This window comes from Oryctolagus cuniculus, chromosome 2, assembly GCF_964237555.1.
Source record: "Oryctolagus cuniculus chromosome 2, mOryCun1.1, whole genome shotgun sequence".
Taxonomy (NCBI): Eukaryota; Metazoa; Chordata; class Mammalia; order Lagomorpha; family Leporidae; genus Oryctolagus; species Oryctolagus cuniculus.
This window is the reverse complement of record NC_091433.1, coordinates 33677685-33693985: the sequence shown is the minus strand read 5'-3', so window position 1 is coordinate 33693985 and position 16301 is coordinate 33677685. Positions and strand designations below refer to the sequence as shown.

The 16301-nt window shown below is 38.0% G+C and overlaps 1 protein-coding gene across 4 annotated transcripts in view; it reads left to right on the top strand.

The window, feature by feature from the left end:
* Positions 1-16301, top strand: part of PDS5A (PDS5 cohesin associated factor A) — a 135528-nt gene that overhangs the window by 71111 nt on the left and 48116 nt on the right. For all 4 annotated transcript variants that reach the window (XM_008275183.4, XM_070068127.1, XM_008275201.4 and 1 more), the window contains 6 exons: positions 235-348; positions 2061-2142; positions 3775-3823; positions 4052-4191; positions 9556-9671; positions 14770-14875. In XM_008275183.4, coding sequence (XP_008273405.1) covers positions 235-348; positions 2061-2142; positions 3775-3823; positions 4052-4191; positions 9556-9671; positions 14770-14875 — 607 coding nt within the window. The remainder of the gene's footprint in view (positions 1-234; positions 349-2060; positions 2143-3774; positions 3824-4051; positions 4192-9555; positions 9672-14769; positions 14876-16301) is intronic.

Sequence of the window (16301 nt, the reverse complement as noted above, 5' to 3'; positions counted from 1 at the left end):
TATTATATAGTAAAACCACAAATGAAAACCATGTCTCTAAATCTTTAAATAACTGTATTCAAACTTCCAGGGGAAGGAAATGATAATAATGTGGTGGTTCCCATTGTATCTGTGCACTTAGCCACCATATTTGAATAATATCTTTGTATAGGCTTATTAAGATATAAAATGTCTGTTGCTTCTTAAAAATAGAGTTGTTGTGTTACTTGAATTGTTTTCCTTGTTGTTTCATAGACTTTTGGTAGAGAAAATCTTTGCTCAGTACCTTGTCCCCCATAACCTGGAAACAGAAGAGAGAATGAAATGCTTATATTATTTATATGCTAGTTTGGATCCAAATGCTGTAAAGTAAGTTACTTTTTAAATCTTTGAATTATGCCTGAAAGATTTGATAAAATTAATTGTTGCTGGGGTTTCTGCTGCTTCTATTTGAATTACATCCTCAGGTAAATAGAGAAAAATATGGTTTACATTTAGAGTATTTAACAACAAAAATGGTGTCATATATATGCAGCATGTGTCATAAAAATATATATGTAAACATGTTGAACAGCATGAACATATACAAGCAGGATGGTGAATGCCACAAGAGTCAGCTGTTTGGTACAGCTCTTAAGACACTGCTAGTGTACCCACAATTCTATTAAAGTCCCTGGGTTTGAGGTCCAGCTCTGCTCTTGATTTTAGCTTCCTACTAATGTACACCCTGTGAGGCAGCAGGTGATATCTTCAATAACTGAGTCCCCACCACCACCACATAGTAGACCTTGATTGAGTTCTCAACTGCTAACCTTGGCCTGCCCCAGCCCTGGCCACATGTTCTTCTGAAGCATTTGAGGGTAATTTACAGACGTGTGAATCCCTTATTGTTTCATTAAAAATAAGGACATTCTGTTACACAACCCAAATATCCTTATTGAAACAACAAAAATGACATTGATACTATATTATTGCCCGATCCAAGGTATATTCAGATTTCCTTAATTGTCTCTATAATGTTTTGGACAGTATTTTTTTATTTTGTTATGTTTCTAGTTCCTGAATATGAAACCGTTTCATAATCTTTGTCTTTTTGCATTTGCTGTTCTTTGGCATGGGATCACATAGATGGATTATTTTGTAGAACATTGCCTCAGTTTGTAACAGTGTTTCCTCATTATTAGATTAAGATTATGCATGTTTTAGGGTATTTGGCATTTCATGTTGGTGTACCTGAGCTTAATATGCTGCTCTGGCTTCTGGTTCCAGCTTCCTGCTAATGCAGACCTCTGGGGGGCAATGGTAATGGCTCAAGTAGTTAGGTTCCTGCCACTCATGTGAGAGATGTATGCTGAGTTCCAGGCTTCAGTCTGGAGTGGCTGGGACTGGTACTGGCATACCAGTACACGATGTGGTTGTCCCAAGTGGCAAATTAACCTGCTCTGCCATAATGCCCATTCCAGCAAAGTCAATTTAAATGTGACATTGTGAACCTACATCATTTCTAAGACATTTCATTTTTCTAATGTAGTCTATAGCCCTTTATAAGTATCCCTTACCCTGCCATTAAATGGCCTTTGTGATTTGATCCTTGTCTCTGGTATGTTCCCCACTCACAGCTTGTGATCCAAGAATGTAAATGTTTTTTAAAATTGTTAATATGTGATAAGCACTTTGTTGATGATTCATCTCTCCTTGCACCAGAAGTTTCTGATTACCTCTGTTTTGAACATCTTTGAATCCCGTTATGTACCTAGCAAGATCCTATTCCTCCTTTTAAATGCCCCAAATATTTCTTCTTGTAAGAAATCTTTTATTTACATTATACCAAACTGTCTTAAATCCTAGCATAAGTTTTCTGCTTAAAATTTTAAGCTAAAATAGAGGGATAATATATATATTCTATGTACCATATATATATACCATTATATATATATGTACCATATATATACCATTATATATATGTACTATATATATATATTTATATATACATAGACACCATTTATCAGGTGAAGTTAAAAGTTGAATTATTTGCAAAATTTGTTATGTAATGTTTTTCATGTTCATAACTTCATTTACAGAGCTCTCAATGAAATGTGGAAGTGTCAGAACATGCTTCGGAGTCATGTACGTGAACTGTTAGATTTGCACAAGCAGCCTACAGTAAGTTCATTATTTGTTTAAATTCATAGTTTATTATAGTAATTGATAAGTTTTTGTGTAATGCTATATAATAAAGCAAGGATAATATCTCAGATATTCCCAATGTGTGTTAAACATAATTTCTGGAGCCTGTACTGTGGCATACAGGGTAAAACTGCCGCCTCCAGCACTGGCATACCATATGAGCACTAGTTCGAGTCCCGACTGCTCCACTTCCTATCCAGCTCCCTGCCCATACACCTGGGAAAGCAGTGCAAGATGGCCTAAGTACCCATGTGACCCCTTCATTCACATGGGAGTACCGGGAGAAGCGCCTGGCTTTGGATCAGCTTAGCCCTGGCTGTTGTGGCCATTTGGGGAATGAATCAACAGATGGAGAATCTCTGTCTCTCTCTATATATATATATAAAACTCTACCTTTCAAATTAATAAATAAAAATTAATTTTTATAGTTGCTCAAACTGAATATTTATAATTAACCTGACAAACTCTTTTCTAGCACAGGCAAAGAAATGGGGTGTTTTTGTATATTAAGATTTTAGATAAGAAGAGTTTATACATATTTTATCAATTTTCAAATAATTAGAATTAGATCTCAAGATAAAATTATATTAAACATCATTTGTTTTTACTCCATGGTTCTTAATCTTTCACTATAGAGTCGATATCAGTATCAGTGTTATAAATCTGACAATGTGAAATTAACCAATAAATTCTACTAAAAGTTTTTTGGAAGTGGGAGAAAAATTCTTTTCATACACTTTTCCACTGTATTTATTTGAATAGATGTTCTTAACCAGGAAACTTAAATAGTCCAGTGAGACTGGCAATCTTTTCTTTTGTTAATGAGCAGATAGTAAAAATAAGAGATGTCTGCTACCTGTTTTTATAGTTTCACATATTCACTTATGCTTTTGCTTGTGTAAAAACAGTCATAGATAATGTATAAATGAAGAAACATGTCTGTATTGCCATAAAACTCTGTTAACAAGAACAGGGAAACCATGGAGCTATAACTTAGCAGTTTCTCATCCAAAATATTCAAACATGGTATAAGTGAAAACTATGAATAAAGTAATTATTCATTGTGAAAGATGAAAGGGAAGTACAATTGGAGGGGAATATAATTTGAGGATATGTAAGTAATGAGCCACAAAAAAAGTAATAAAACTATATTCCAGAAGAAAAATTTCTTATTCACATTTTTTAGAGAATATTGTGTGGCATTTTACCTTCCTTGTAATTTTGATGTGATAATTGATCACTTCTCGGCCTTTTGGCTAAGATCAAGTGTTGATGTGATAATTTTATATTTGTTAATTGCTTATCTTTTAGTCAATCTTTTAGCAAAATAATGTTCCTATGAAAGTTTATGTACTCTTTTAATTTTTAATACTTTCCTGCTAACACTTACTTTCCTTTATTTGTCTTAACTTAATAGTTGTTGCTACTCCAGGTTCTTTGCTATCAACTTAAAATGTAGATGTGGTAAGCCATTTTCCTGTCGGTAGGTTTACTGTAATGGATTAATTTTAACTATGTAAAATAGGCAGTAATGAGTACTGATCATTCTTACAGAAATTTGTTGGTACATATGACTGATTGTTCTTTTGTTCCTGTTTTAAATTCTAGTCAGAAGCTAACTGTTCTGCTATGTTTGGAAAACTGATGACCATAGCAAGTAAGTTTGTTTATTCACTCATTAAGATGTAGTAAACATCACAATAGACAATTTAATTTGCCCAATAGAACTATCATTTATTGCTCAATAAGAGAAAATTCTTGTCTTAATTGTATTTCTAATAACCAACTAGGCAGATTTGCTTTTAATGGCTCAGCAATTTTTTAAAATAATTTGATTTTAGTATAGTAGGGTAGTTTTTCTTAACTGATATTGTTTCTTTTACAGAGAATTTGCCCGACCCTGGCAAAGCACAAGATTTTGTGAAGAAATTTAACCAGGTTCTTGGTGATGATGAGAAACTGAGGTCTCAGTTGGAGTTATTAATCAGCCCAACCTGTTCATGCAAACAGGCAGACGTTTGTGTGGTTAGTGAATTATACTTTTATATTCATTTTACTAGATTTACTTATAGAACTTTATATTTCGTTAAAAGCCTGTTTTACACAAAGTATTTTGTGTGAATTTAATAATATTGTGCACTCTGAATTACTTAGGTATGTGTCTGTGGATCAACTTAGTTCTCTTTACTTACCACTCACTCTCCAGCCACATCCCAGGAAAAATCTAGAGAAGTAACCCAGGGAGATTGGTCCTAAGAATTGAGCATGATAAAGTACTTTGTATTTAGTAGACATTCTTTGAGTAAATGGTAAGAATTTTCTAAATGGTTGTCTGTGCATGCATTTTCTTCTCCTTTGTATTAGTATGGACAAAGTCCTTGTCAGTAAATCAGCAATAGTAATATTGCCATATATGTGATTCCTTTTATAGATAAATTTCTATTTAGACTTTTGTCCTCATTCTATTCTTGGACTCCTTATTTTATGGAAAGGCACTATTCTTGAAACTATTGGTAAAGAACACTTCATTTATTTATTTACTCAGCATTTTATAAAACAGTCTTCCCAGCAGTTGAGAGAAAGCTGAGATTCAGGCCTGCTCAGTATTTATTAGCACATATTTATCTGCTGGGGGAGACAGAAGACATGCGGGAGAGGGAAGAGAGGTGCTAAAGTATGCCAGTTAGTAACAGTTATAGGATGTTCTGTTTTCTCTTATTCTATCTCATACTTTAATAAGTGATTACTTTGCACATGAAATAATTATTTTATGAGATTTATATTACTTATTTGAAAGTCATAGTTACAGAGAGAAAAGCAGGAAGAGAGAGATCCTCCATCCGTTGGTTCACTTCCCACATGATCACAATGGCTGGTGCCAGGCCAGGCTGAAGTCAGGAGACAGGAACTCCATCTGGGTCTATGTTGGTGGTAGGGTCCCAAGCTCTGGTGCCATCTTCTGCTGCTTTCCTGGAATACTAGGAGGGAATTGGGTTGAAGTGGCCCATTTGGAACTCTAACCACTGCTCATATGGAATGCCAGAGTTGGCTGCACAGGCTGTGGTTTAATTTGCTGTGCTACAGCACCCTCTCCAAATAATTTTTAAAATTAATTTATTAGAAAGCCAGAGAGACAGATACAGTGATCTGTCCTTTGCTGGTTTACTCCAAAAATGCCTGTAACAGCTGGGACTGGGCCAGGTTGGAGTCAGGAGCCAGGAACTGAATCTAGGTCTCCTCTGCAGGTAGCAAGGGACCCAGGTAGTTGAGCCATTTTCTAATGCCTCTCAGGGTGTGCATCAGCCGGATACTGGATGCAGACTGGGGCCAGGACCAAACACTCAGGCACTTTGATACCAGATGCAAGTGTCTCAAAACACTGCCTTAACAGCTATTCTAAATATCCACCCCTGAAAAAGTACTTTTTAAAAACCAAACACCCTTTTATTAATTGAAATAACAGTGAAAATTGTGCATAGAAAATTGTACAAAGAAGAGAGAGTATGGGGCTGGGGCTGTGGCTCACTTGGTTAATCCTCCGCCTGCGGCGCTGGCATCCCACATGGGCGCCAGGTTGTAGTTCCAGCTGCCCCTCTTCCAGTCCAGCTCTCTGCTGTGGCCCAGGAGAGCAGTGGAGGATTGCCCGGTGTTTGGGCTCCTGCACCCGCATGGGAGACCAGGAGGAAGCACCTGGCTCCTGGCTTCGGATCGGCGCAGCGCCAGCCATAGCGGCCATTTGGGGAGTGAATTAATGGAAGGAAGACCTTTCTCTCTCTCTCTCTCTCTCTCTCTCTCTCTCTCATGTCTATAACTCTACCTGTCAAATAAAAAACTAAATTAAGGCCGGCGCCGCGGCTCACTAGGCTAATCCTCCGCCTAGCGGTGCCAGCACACCGGGTTCTAGTCCCGGTCGGGGCGCCGGATTCTGTCCCGGTTGCCCCTCTTCCAGGCCAGCTCTCTGCTGTGGCCAGGGAGTGCAGTGGAGGATGGCCCAGGTGCTTGGGCCCTGCACCCCATGGGAGACCAGGAAAAAGCACCTGGCTCCTGGCTCCTGCCATCGGATCAGCGCGGTGCGCCGGCCGCAGCGCGCCGGCCGCGGCGGCCATTGGAGGGTGAACCAACGGCAAAGGAAGACCTTTCTCTCTGTCTCTCTCTCTCACTGTCCACTCTGCCTGTCAAAAAAAAAAAAAAAAAAAAAAAAAAAAAACAACTAAATTAAAAAGAGATAATATAGTATTTTTGAAGCTCTTGTTTTTTAGTTTGTATAATACTTGGATTTAATAAATTATAAGCTTATAGTAATAGAAGCTCTTTATTGCTTTTGTACTTCATAGCAGTGTTTAGTATACTAACCAACTTATGTAAATTAGTAAGTATGTATTATGAGTAGTAATTGTATGCAATGATAGCATAGATTTTATGAGAAATTGATGAAACATTATCAGGGATACAGAAAGAACTCTTAGAAACAAAAGCAAAATGGTCAATTGTCCTTCCTGAAAGGATTGCTTTGGTTGAAACTTTCTCAACTACTTTTCAGCTATAATACTTTACGTTGCTGGTACTGGCACTGTGGCATAACAGGTGAAGCTGCTGCCTGAAACACCAGCATCCCATACAAGTCCCTATTGCTCCACTACTGATCCAGTTCCCTGCCTAATGCGCCTGGGAAAGCAGTGCAGGATGGCCCAAGTCTTGGGCCCATGCACCCACATGGGAGACCCAGAGAGAGCTCTGGCTTCGGCCTGGCCCAACCCCTGCTGTGACAGCCATCTGGGGAATGAAGCAGCAGATTAAGATCTTTGTCTCTTCTCTCCCTCTGTAATTCTTGACTTCCAAATATAAATTTTTAAGAAGCCACACAATGGCATAGCACTTTAAGCCACTGTCTGCAGTTCCGGCATCTGATATAAGTGCAGGTTTGAGTCCCAGCTGCTCCACTTCTGAGCCAGCTCCCTGCTACTGCACCTAGGAAGGCAGCAGAGGATGGCCCAAGTGGGAAACCCGGATAAAGGTAATGGCTTCAGCCTGGCCCAGCCTCCACCATTTGGGAAGTAAACCAGCAGATGGAAGAACTGTCTCTCCCTCTCTCTAATTCTGACTTTCAAATAAATATATAAATAAAAAAAAAGACTTCTTGTCAGTCTTAAATGTTTCCATTTATATTTTGGAGGTATGTATTGCTTTTTTCCCCTTGATTGTGTACAGAAAACTATTTGTTGCTACCTACCTGTCATAGATTGATGTGGCTTGCTCCTTATCTCAAATATCAGTTAAGATTATCACACAAATGTATTAATATAATTGTTATGAGAGTTTAAATCTTACATACACAAAGTACTTGTGTGGTGAGAAATTTCCTCAATGGAAAATTGTTATATAGGCATACGTTTCAAAAAGCTCTTTGTGTAGTATTCTGTTTATATATATAGGTAAATGTGTATTTAACATAGTTCTGTTGCTGTGTTTGAGTAATTATGCATTCTTTTTCCCTTAGAATTTGTTTCTTATTTCTATATCTATGTATAGTGCTTTCTTTCCTTAAACCTAGTTTTTCAATTTATTAGTAATTTATTTCAAGGTACTGATAATATACATTTGCTAGCAGTTTTTCAATAGTCATTTTTGTTGTTAGACAGCCTCTGATGTATTTATCTTATGTTAAAAAATTATGTTTGATACTATAGGAGAAAAAATTTCCTTTTTTGAGATACCTCACAAAATAAGATTAATATTCTTTTTTTCAGGCCAGGGTATTAATCCACTGTGCCACAGCACTGGTCCCCAAGATTAATTTCAAGATAGTGAAATTCAGCATTTTTTTGTTTTTACTGCCTTACTTAAAAAGATTCAATTTATGTATTTGAAAGGCAAAGTTGGCAGGGGAATGTCTTCCATCTGCTGATTCATTCCCTAAATGGCCACAGCAGCTGGGACTGGGCTGATCCAGAGTCAGGAGCCAAGAGCTTCTTCCTGGTCTCCCACATGGGTGCAGGGGCCCAAGCACTTTGGCCATTTTCTGCTGCTTTTCCAGGCACATTAGCAGGGAGCTAGGTTGGAAGTGGAACAGCTAGGATATGAACTGTTGCCCATATGGGATGCCATTGTCACTGAAACACCTTTAAAATATACTAATATGTTTCTGTATTATAGTTTGGAAAGCACATTTAATGTACATTATTTCCTCAGCCCAGATGCATATTTATTTAACAGAACTATTGAATTAAAAAACATGCTTTTACAATAAATTTTCTTAGTGCCCAACACATTATATACTCAATCATATTTTTGAGGAATCAGTCACAGTTGTTACCTTCTTTAGAAACTTCCTGCAATGATATCTTTGTTTGTAGGATCTGTTTAACATAATGCCATAATCTTTTTAAATTGAGAGTTTTTTTTTAATCCATCAAACCGTATACACTAATTCTATGTCTAGGTTACAAATTAACAAGATTCTAAGAGATTGCATGGTTAAACCAAAACTGAAAAAGTTACAAATATACATTTATAAATATTCTCCCTTAAAATAGATTAAAGCAAAACAAAGTATTCTGTCAAATTATGAAATAATTAACACCAAGAAAACATTCTCATGAAAGTGTAAATTTTTTTTTTCAACAGTTGAGTGTTAAAAACAGTTGTTACACTAAGTAATCATTTCATGGGGGGTGAGCATTAAGCCTAGCAACTAAGATACTCATTAAGATCCCCACATCCAATATCAGAGTATCTGAATTTGATTCCTGGTTCTTCCCCCTCACTCCAGCTTCCTCAATGGCCACAGAGACTTGGATTGAGTTCTTGGCTCCTGTATTCAGTTCCCCGACCTTTGCAGTTCAATGCCTGGGTTTGAGTCCTGGTTCCACTCTCCATTCCTACTAATGCACACCCTGGAAGGCTGCAAGTAATGGCTTAAATACTTGAGTTCCTGCCGCTTACACAGAAGACATGGATTGAGTACCTGGCTTCTGGCTTTGGCCTAACCTAGCCTCAGCTGTTGTGGGCTTTTGAGGAGTGAACCAGTGGAACGAAAATCCCTGTCTCTCTTTTTCTCTCTTGTTTCCCTCTCCCCCCACCCTGCCCCACCTTTCAAACAAATTAACAGTTAACAGTCAAATTTTTTAAAAAGAAAAATTTCATGGGAGTAACATCAGACAAAAGGTCAAAACCACAGAGAAACCACGTCATCTGCTTATGTTCTTCACTGTCCAGATTTTTCTAAGGTTGCTCAATGAATGTCTAAATTTTATTCAGGATCTAAAACAGAAAAACATTTTTTCGCTACTGTTGGTTTTACATCTTTGTGTTTTATTCCTGTAATCATTTTTATTTTTTATAGGCATGAGAGTAAATCATATTTATGATAAAACTCTTTACTTTTTGTAGAGAGAAATAGCTCGGAAACTTGCAAATCCTAAGCAGCCAACAAATCCTTTTCTAGAGATGGTCAAATTTCTGTTGGAAAGAATTGCACCTGTGCACATTGATTCAGAAGCCATAAGGTAAGATGTTGTAAATTTAAATTTGGGGACCGTAAAGAGATCTTTAAAAAAATGTTTTTCCTGTATATTGTTTTGTATACTTCTTTTTAATAGCAGAAGAACACATGTTCCAACTATAAGAAGACCTGCTGATTTTATGATCTTTGGCTTTATTTATGGCTTTTTATTTTTAAAAATTTATTTTTTTATTTTTAACCTTTCTCCTGTTCATTGAAGAAAACTCAGAACAAAGTGTGGTTCAATATAGCTGTCAACCTCCCTCTGAGGGTTCTTAAACATTTATTGATCACATCATGTTTTGTAGTTATATGGGTATTTTACACCATTGCTCACTTACCATGTGAAAACAGAATATTATGTTGAAAATAAAACAGTTGTCATTAAAGGTTTTTGGTTTGTAAACATTAATATTCTTTGTGGTTTTGGAAGAAGCTCTCTTAATTATCCAAATTTTCAACATTAATATTACATCTCTTTGGATGATTATGAGAATTAGAGATAGCATAAAAAGCAAGTGGCTTGGCATAATTGGTGTTAATTGACAGCTATTTTTTGTTAGTACTTCCAACAGTTTCAGACATTTGAGTTTGATTTTATGACTTTTCTGTTGTATCCTTCTGTGGGTGCCATTTTTCTTACACTAACTACTTTTCCAGTAAATAAGATGTCTATCTTTCTGTGTTGGGTTATTATTGTACTTATTGATTCTTTTTCCAGATGATACAGGAAATATTAAAACTCATGGTGCTTGGTTTTGATTTTTTACTGCCCTTAAAGATTCGATTTATGTATTTGAAAGGCAAAGTTAGAGAGAGAGAGAGAGAGAGAGAGAATCTTCCATCTGCTGGTTCACTCCCCAGATGGCTGCAACAACCGGAGCTTCTTCTGGAAGACCACATGTGCCATCCTCTGCTGCTTTCCCAGGCTCATTAGCCTGGAGCTGAATAGGAAGAGGACTGGAATTGGCACCCATATAGGAAGTCAGTATTGCAGGTGGAGGCTTTACTCACTACACCACAAGGCCAGCCCCCTTCCTCCACTTTCAATCCAATATGCACCGTGAGAGGCAATAGGTGATAGGTCACCTACTTGGGTCCCTGCCAACCATGTGGGAGACCTGGATGAAATTCCTGGCTCCTAAAATTTCCATCTGATCCAGCCCTGCTGTTTCTGGCATTTAGAGAGTCAAGTAACAGATGAAACATATCCCTGCTCTACTTTCTTCTCCTGTCCCCTGCACCCCTTTCTCTCCCTGTCTTTCTCCCTCTCTTTTTTTCTCTCCTTTCTTCCCCCTTCCCCCTCCCCAACACTTCTGTCACTCTGCCTTTCAAATAAATATAATAAAGAAATCTGCTTTTAAAAATAACTAATTTATTTGAGAATTTCTTTTGCTCAAGCATTTTTCCCTAAGATGTTTGCCTATGCAGATGAATACATATATGTTATAGTTAGTTAGTGGTATGAAGATGGTAATTGACAATTAGGTAGTTGTTGTAATGGTTATATTGGTTGAAACCCAGGAGAAAGAGAATAAAATTAACTGAAAAACTTTGAGGACTACATCATGAGAAAAATTGACAAGGGACTGGCAGAAGAAGATGAGGAGCTCATTTTAAGATGTTTTGAGAAGACAGTCAAAAGTCAGAATTCAGGGGCTGGTGTTGTAGCACAATGGATTAAGCCATCACTTAGAAAAATAGCATCCTTTATCAGAGTGCTGGTTCAAGTCCTGACTGCTCTGCATCTGATCCAGATTCCTGCTAATGCACTTGGGAAAGAAACAGAATACGACTCGAGTACTTGGGCCCCTTCTACCCATGGGACAAACCAGAAAGGAGTTCCAGGCCTTGGCCTCGTCCATTTCTGGCTGTTGTGGCCATTCAGAGAATTAAAGATTTACAAAGCATGTTTCTGAACCAGCAAATGGAAGATATCTCTTCTCTCTCTTCCGTTCCCTCGTTCCTGTCATTCTGCCTTTTGAATAAGTCTTTTTTAAAAGTCAAAAGTCAGAAAAGAGTGGTATCAGAGAGCCAGAGGTACTGAAAGATGTAGGGATCAATCATATGAAGAAGTGAAGTAAGTACCAAATAGCATTCATTGATTAGGAAGAGGAAATAAATCATAGTGTCCAGAACAGAATACCATTAAGTCAAAAAGACATAGAAGGGGCCTGCACTTGGCATAGTGGGTAAAGCTGTCCCCTGGAGTGCTGGCATTGTATATGGATGCCAGCTCAAGTCCTGGCTGCTCCATAACAATCCAGATACCTGTTAATATTCCTGGGAAAGCAGCAGAAGATGGCCCAAGTGCTTGGTTCCCTGCACCCACGTGAGAAACCTGGAAAAAACTGGTTCCTGGTCATCTGGGAAGTAAACCAGCAGATGAAGACATCTCTGTCTCTGCCTTTCCCTCTCTCTCTGTAACTTGGCCTTTCAGTGAGTAAATCTTGAAAAAAAATTTAAAAAAAGACATAGTGGAGTCTTCCCTTTATAATATTTGGGCAGACAAGGCTGTTCAAGCCTGGAGTTAACTGACCTATCTCAACAGATGCCCACTAGGACACAATTGACTATACTTAGATCCAAGAAAATCAAAAGAATAAATAGTCTGTCATACTTCCAAGCTCTGTGGTATGAAATAAATTGGCTGTGGGGACAATCAATGTAAATACCCTTCAGCTATCAAAAGAAGACAGTTGAGATGATGGAAGGTGTGTAGGCTTGAAGAAATCTTGTGGTTTTTTTTTGTTTGTTTGTTTGTTTTTTGTTTTTTGTTTTTTTCTGAAAGAATCTTAAATATGTGTGAACAGAGCTAATAGAAGATATGTTGAGATGGAGAAAGGGGAGTATTGATAATGATGGAGTATTCCTAAGGAAGCCGAGAAGGAAGAAGGGCAGCTGCTGTGGCCTGGGAAAGCAGTAGAAGATGGCCCAGCAAAGAGCTGGATCAGAAGTAGAACAGCTGGGACTCAACCAGCGCCCATATGGGATGCTGGCACTATAGATGGCAAATTTACCCGCGATGCCATAGTACCGGACCCTTAAAAGTTTTAAAGAGAAGTTAATTAAAGTGCTAAAATTCCATTACATTTCAATATCCTCATCCAATTCAAACTTTAAAAGATTTTTTATTGGGGCTGACATTGTGATGCAGATCACTTGCCTTTTGGGATGCCTGCATCCCATATTTGGGTGCCAGTTTGAGTCCTGGCTACACTGGACTTCTGATCCACCTTCCTACTAGTGTACCTGAGATGCAGCAGATGACCCAAATATTTGGGTTCCTGTCACCCATGTGGGAGACCCAGATGGAATTCCTGGCCCCTGTCTTTAGTCTAGACCTGACTGTTGGTAGGTATTTGGGAGGTAAACTAGCAGATGAAAGATCTGTTCTCCCTCTCTCTGTCTGTTCCTCTCTGTGTTACTCTTTCAAATAAATAACTCATTTTAAAAAATATTTTATTGGGGGCTGGTGCTGTGGCGCAGCAGGTTAACGCCCTGGCCTGAAGCGCCGGCATCCCATATGGGCGCTGGTTCAATTCCCAGCTGCTCCACTTCCTATCCAGCTCTCTGCTATGGCCTGAAATAGCAGTAGAAGATGGCCCAAGTCCTTGGGCCCCTGCACTGCGTGGGAGACCTGGAAGAAGCTCCTGGCTCCTGGCTTCAGATCGGCACAATTCAGCCATTGCAGCCAATTGGGGAGTGAACCATCAGATGGAAGACCTCTCTCTCTTTCTCTCTCTCTCTCTCTCTCTCTGCCTCTCCTCTCTCATGTATCTCTGACTTCAAGTAAAATAAAAAAATCTTTAAAAGATACATGCATAACACCAAGGGGAAACAATTTAACCCAAATATGTTTTTTGAATATTTTTTATATACAAAGTCAGTTCAAATGATGTCCTCTTAGTTTAGTAAGTTAATGCACTTGCCCATCATCATCTGTGAGATCTGTATCAGTGGATTTAGCCAACTGCAGATTGAAAATATTTGGAAATATAAAACTGTACTAAACATGTATAGACTTTTGTTTAATGCCTTTTTAAAAAAATATTTACTTATTTGAGAGGCAGAGTTACAGAGGGAGACAAGAGAAAGAAGTCCTCCATCTGTTGATTCACTCCTCGAATGGCCGCATTGGCTGGAGCTGGGCTGATCCAAAGCCAGGAGCCTCCTTCAGGTCTCCCACATGGTACAGGGGCCCATACACCCAGATCATCAGCTTAGAGCTGGATCATAATTGGAGCAGCTGGAACTCGAACTGGTACCCACATGGGGAGCCAACACTTCAGTCAGAAGCCTAACCTACTACGCCACAGTGCTGGCCCCTAATGTCATTTTCTAAATAATATAAGAGCTTTTTACATAGCATGTACATTGTATTAGATACAATGAATAATCTAGAATTGATTTAAGGGATGTGCATTGGTTATATGCAAAGGCTACCCCACTTTATAATATCTTTGAGTACTTGAACAACCAAGGGTTTTGTATTGGCTAGGGTGTTTGAACTATTTCCCTGTGAATGATGATTGCCCTCTATATCTTAAAATTGTAAACAACTTCCTTACATATAGAAATGAATTGTAAATTGCTTATATTGTATTATGTATTTCCAGTGTGTTTTGTCATTTAATTTTTGTTTTGTTATTATACTTTTTTTTTTTTAATTTACTTATTTGAGATGCAGAGTTAGAGGGAGAGGGAGGGAGGGAGGGAGGGAGAGAGGTCTTATTATCTGCTGGATCACTCCCCAGATGGCCACAGCTGTAGACAGGTGCTTCATTCAGGTCTCCCACGTGGGTGCAGAGCTTTAAGTACTGGGGCCATCTGGTTTCCCAGGCATATTAGCAGGGAGCTGGATCAGAAGCTCAGAAGTGGAGCAGCTGGGACTGGAACCAACACCCAAATGGGATGTCAGCATTTCAGGCTGCAGCTTAGCCTGTGAACACTACATTGCCAGCCCTACATTAAGTATTTTCAAGGGATAAACAAAAAATATGCTGTTAAGTAGAGAAACTTAATTAAATCTGACTCATGTAGATTAGATTACAGCTTTTAGTTTTGTGATATTTCTAATTTATATTTTCTTCTTTTAATAGTGCACTTGTAAAATTGATGAATAAATCCATAGAGGGGACAGCAGATGATGAAGAGGAGGGTGTAAGTCCCGATACTGCTATTCGTTCAGGACTTGAACTTCTTAAGGTACTTTTGGAATAATTTTGTCTCTTAGAATGCCCATAGTCATAATTTGTATTTCCTTTAAGATATGCAGAAGTTGGACTTCTTGCATTGGAAGCTATTTAAAAGATAAAAATGTATGATAGAAGTTATATTTTATAAAAATATGTTACATAATAGTATTTATAAGATAATGTTTTTTGATTTTGTTCGCTGCAATGCTTTTAACAATGTATGCTAAATTACCTAATATTTTCATTCAAAGAACCTACATCTAGTATAGTAGACTGCAAACAGGGATTATTATATGACAGCATCTGTCAAAAATTAGGGAATTTTTAAAAAGGATTTATTTATTTATTTGAAACTCAGAGTTATACAGAAAGAGAAGGAGAGGCAGAGAGAGAGCTCTTCCATATACTGGTTCACTGCCCAAATGGCCACCACTGGCAGAATTGCACCGATCCGAAGCCAGGAGCTTCTTCCAGGTCTCCCACGCGGGTGCAGGGGCCCAAGGACTTGGACCATCTTGTACTGCTTTCTCAGGCCAAAGCAGAGACCTGGATTGGAAGTGGCACAGCCAGGACACGAACTGGCCCCCATATGGGATGCTGGCACTGCAGGTAGCGGCTTTACCCGCCACGCCACAGCACCAACCCCAACCCCAGGAATTTTTAAATAACTGATAATCATAATATATGCCAAATAATTCAACAATTTGAGCAACTGAGCCAGGTGACTCAAAATTTTCTGGACACCATGTAACTAGATTTACAGGAAGCATAATATCATTAAAGGGAATAATTGTTTGCATCCTTGGGGAATCTTGGAATACTAGTCTGAATGAAGAAAAAGATTGCTTTGGGGAGCAATAGACAAAAGTCTGGTTCCATATTGTGAGGCAGAGACATAGTGTTGAGGTTTTCAGTCTGGCTTTCAACCTATAACACTTGATAAAACTTTCATTGGATTGAGTAGAGAGAGTAAGAAGTTGGAAGAGATTTTGAGGACCCTGCAACACAAACTAAGCGAGAAAAGGTAATTCAGTAGGAAAGAAAGTAATATCATTGTACTGAGATGGTCATATATTATTTCATTGAAACAATCTATATGCCTCATGAATAAGATTTTAATTATATTTTTAATATTTGGGCTATATTTTCATAGTTTAAAAGTTAAATCATCATTAAGGCAAACATTTTTCAATGAGTTGCTTTTGATTTTGGTTTTCAAATTCTCAGTTTGTCTGTAAATAATTAAAAGCTTATAACTCATCCAAAGCTTACTAAATGAGACCATCTTTGTGCTACATGACACTTTAAATAAATGCTTACTGATGAAGTTAACAAAGACTGCTTGCTTTGTTGCTTCCACACTCTGCCTTTTCACTATTAACCCTTTTTCCTGATATTACAATAAATTATTTTCTACTTTATAGCAAGAAAATTTT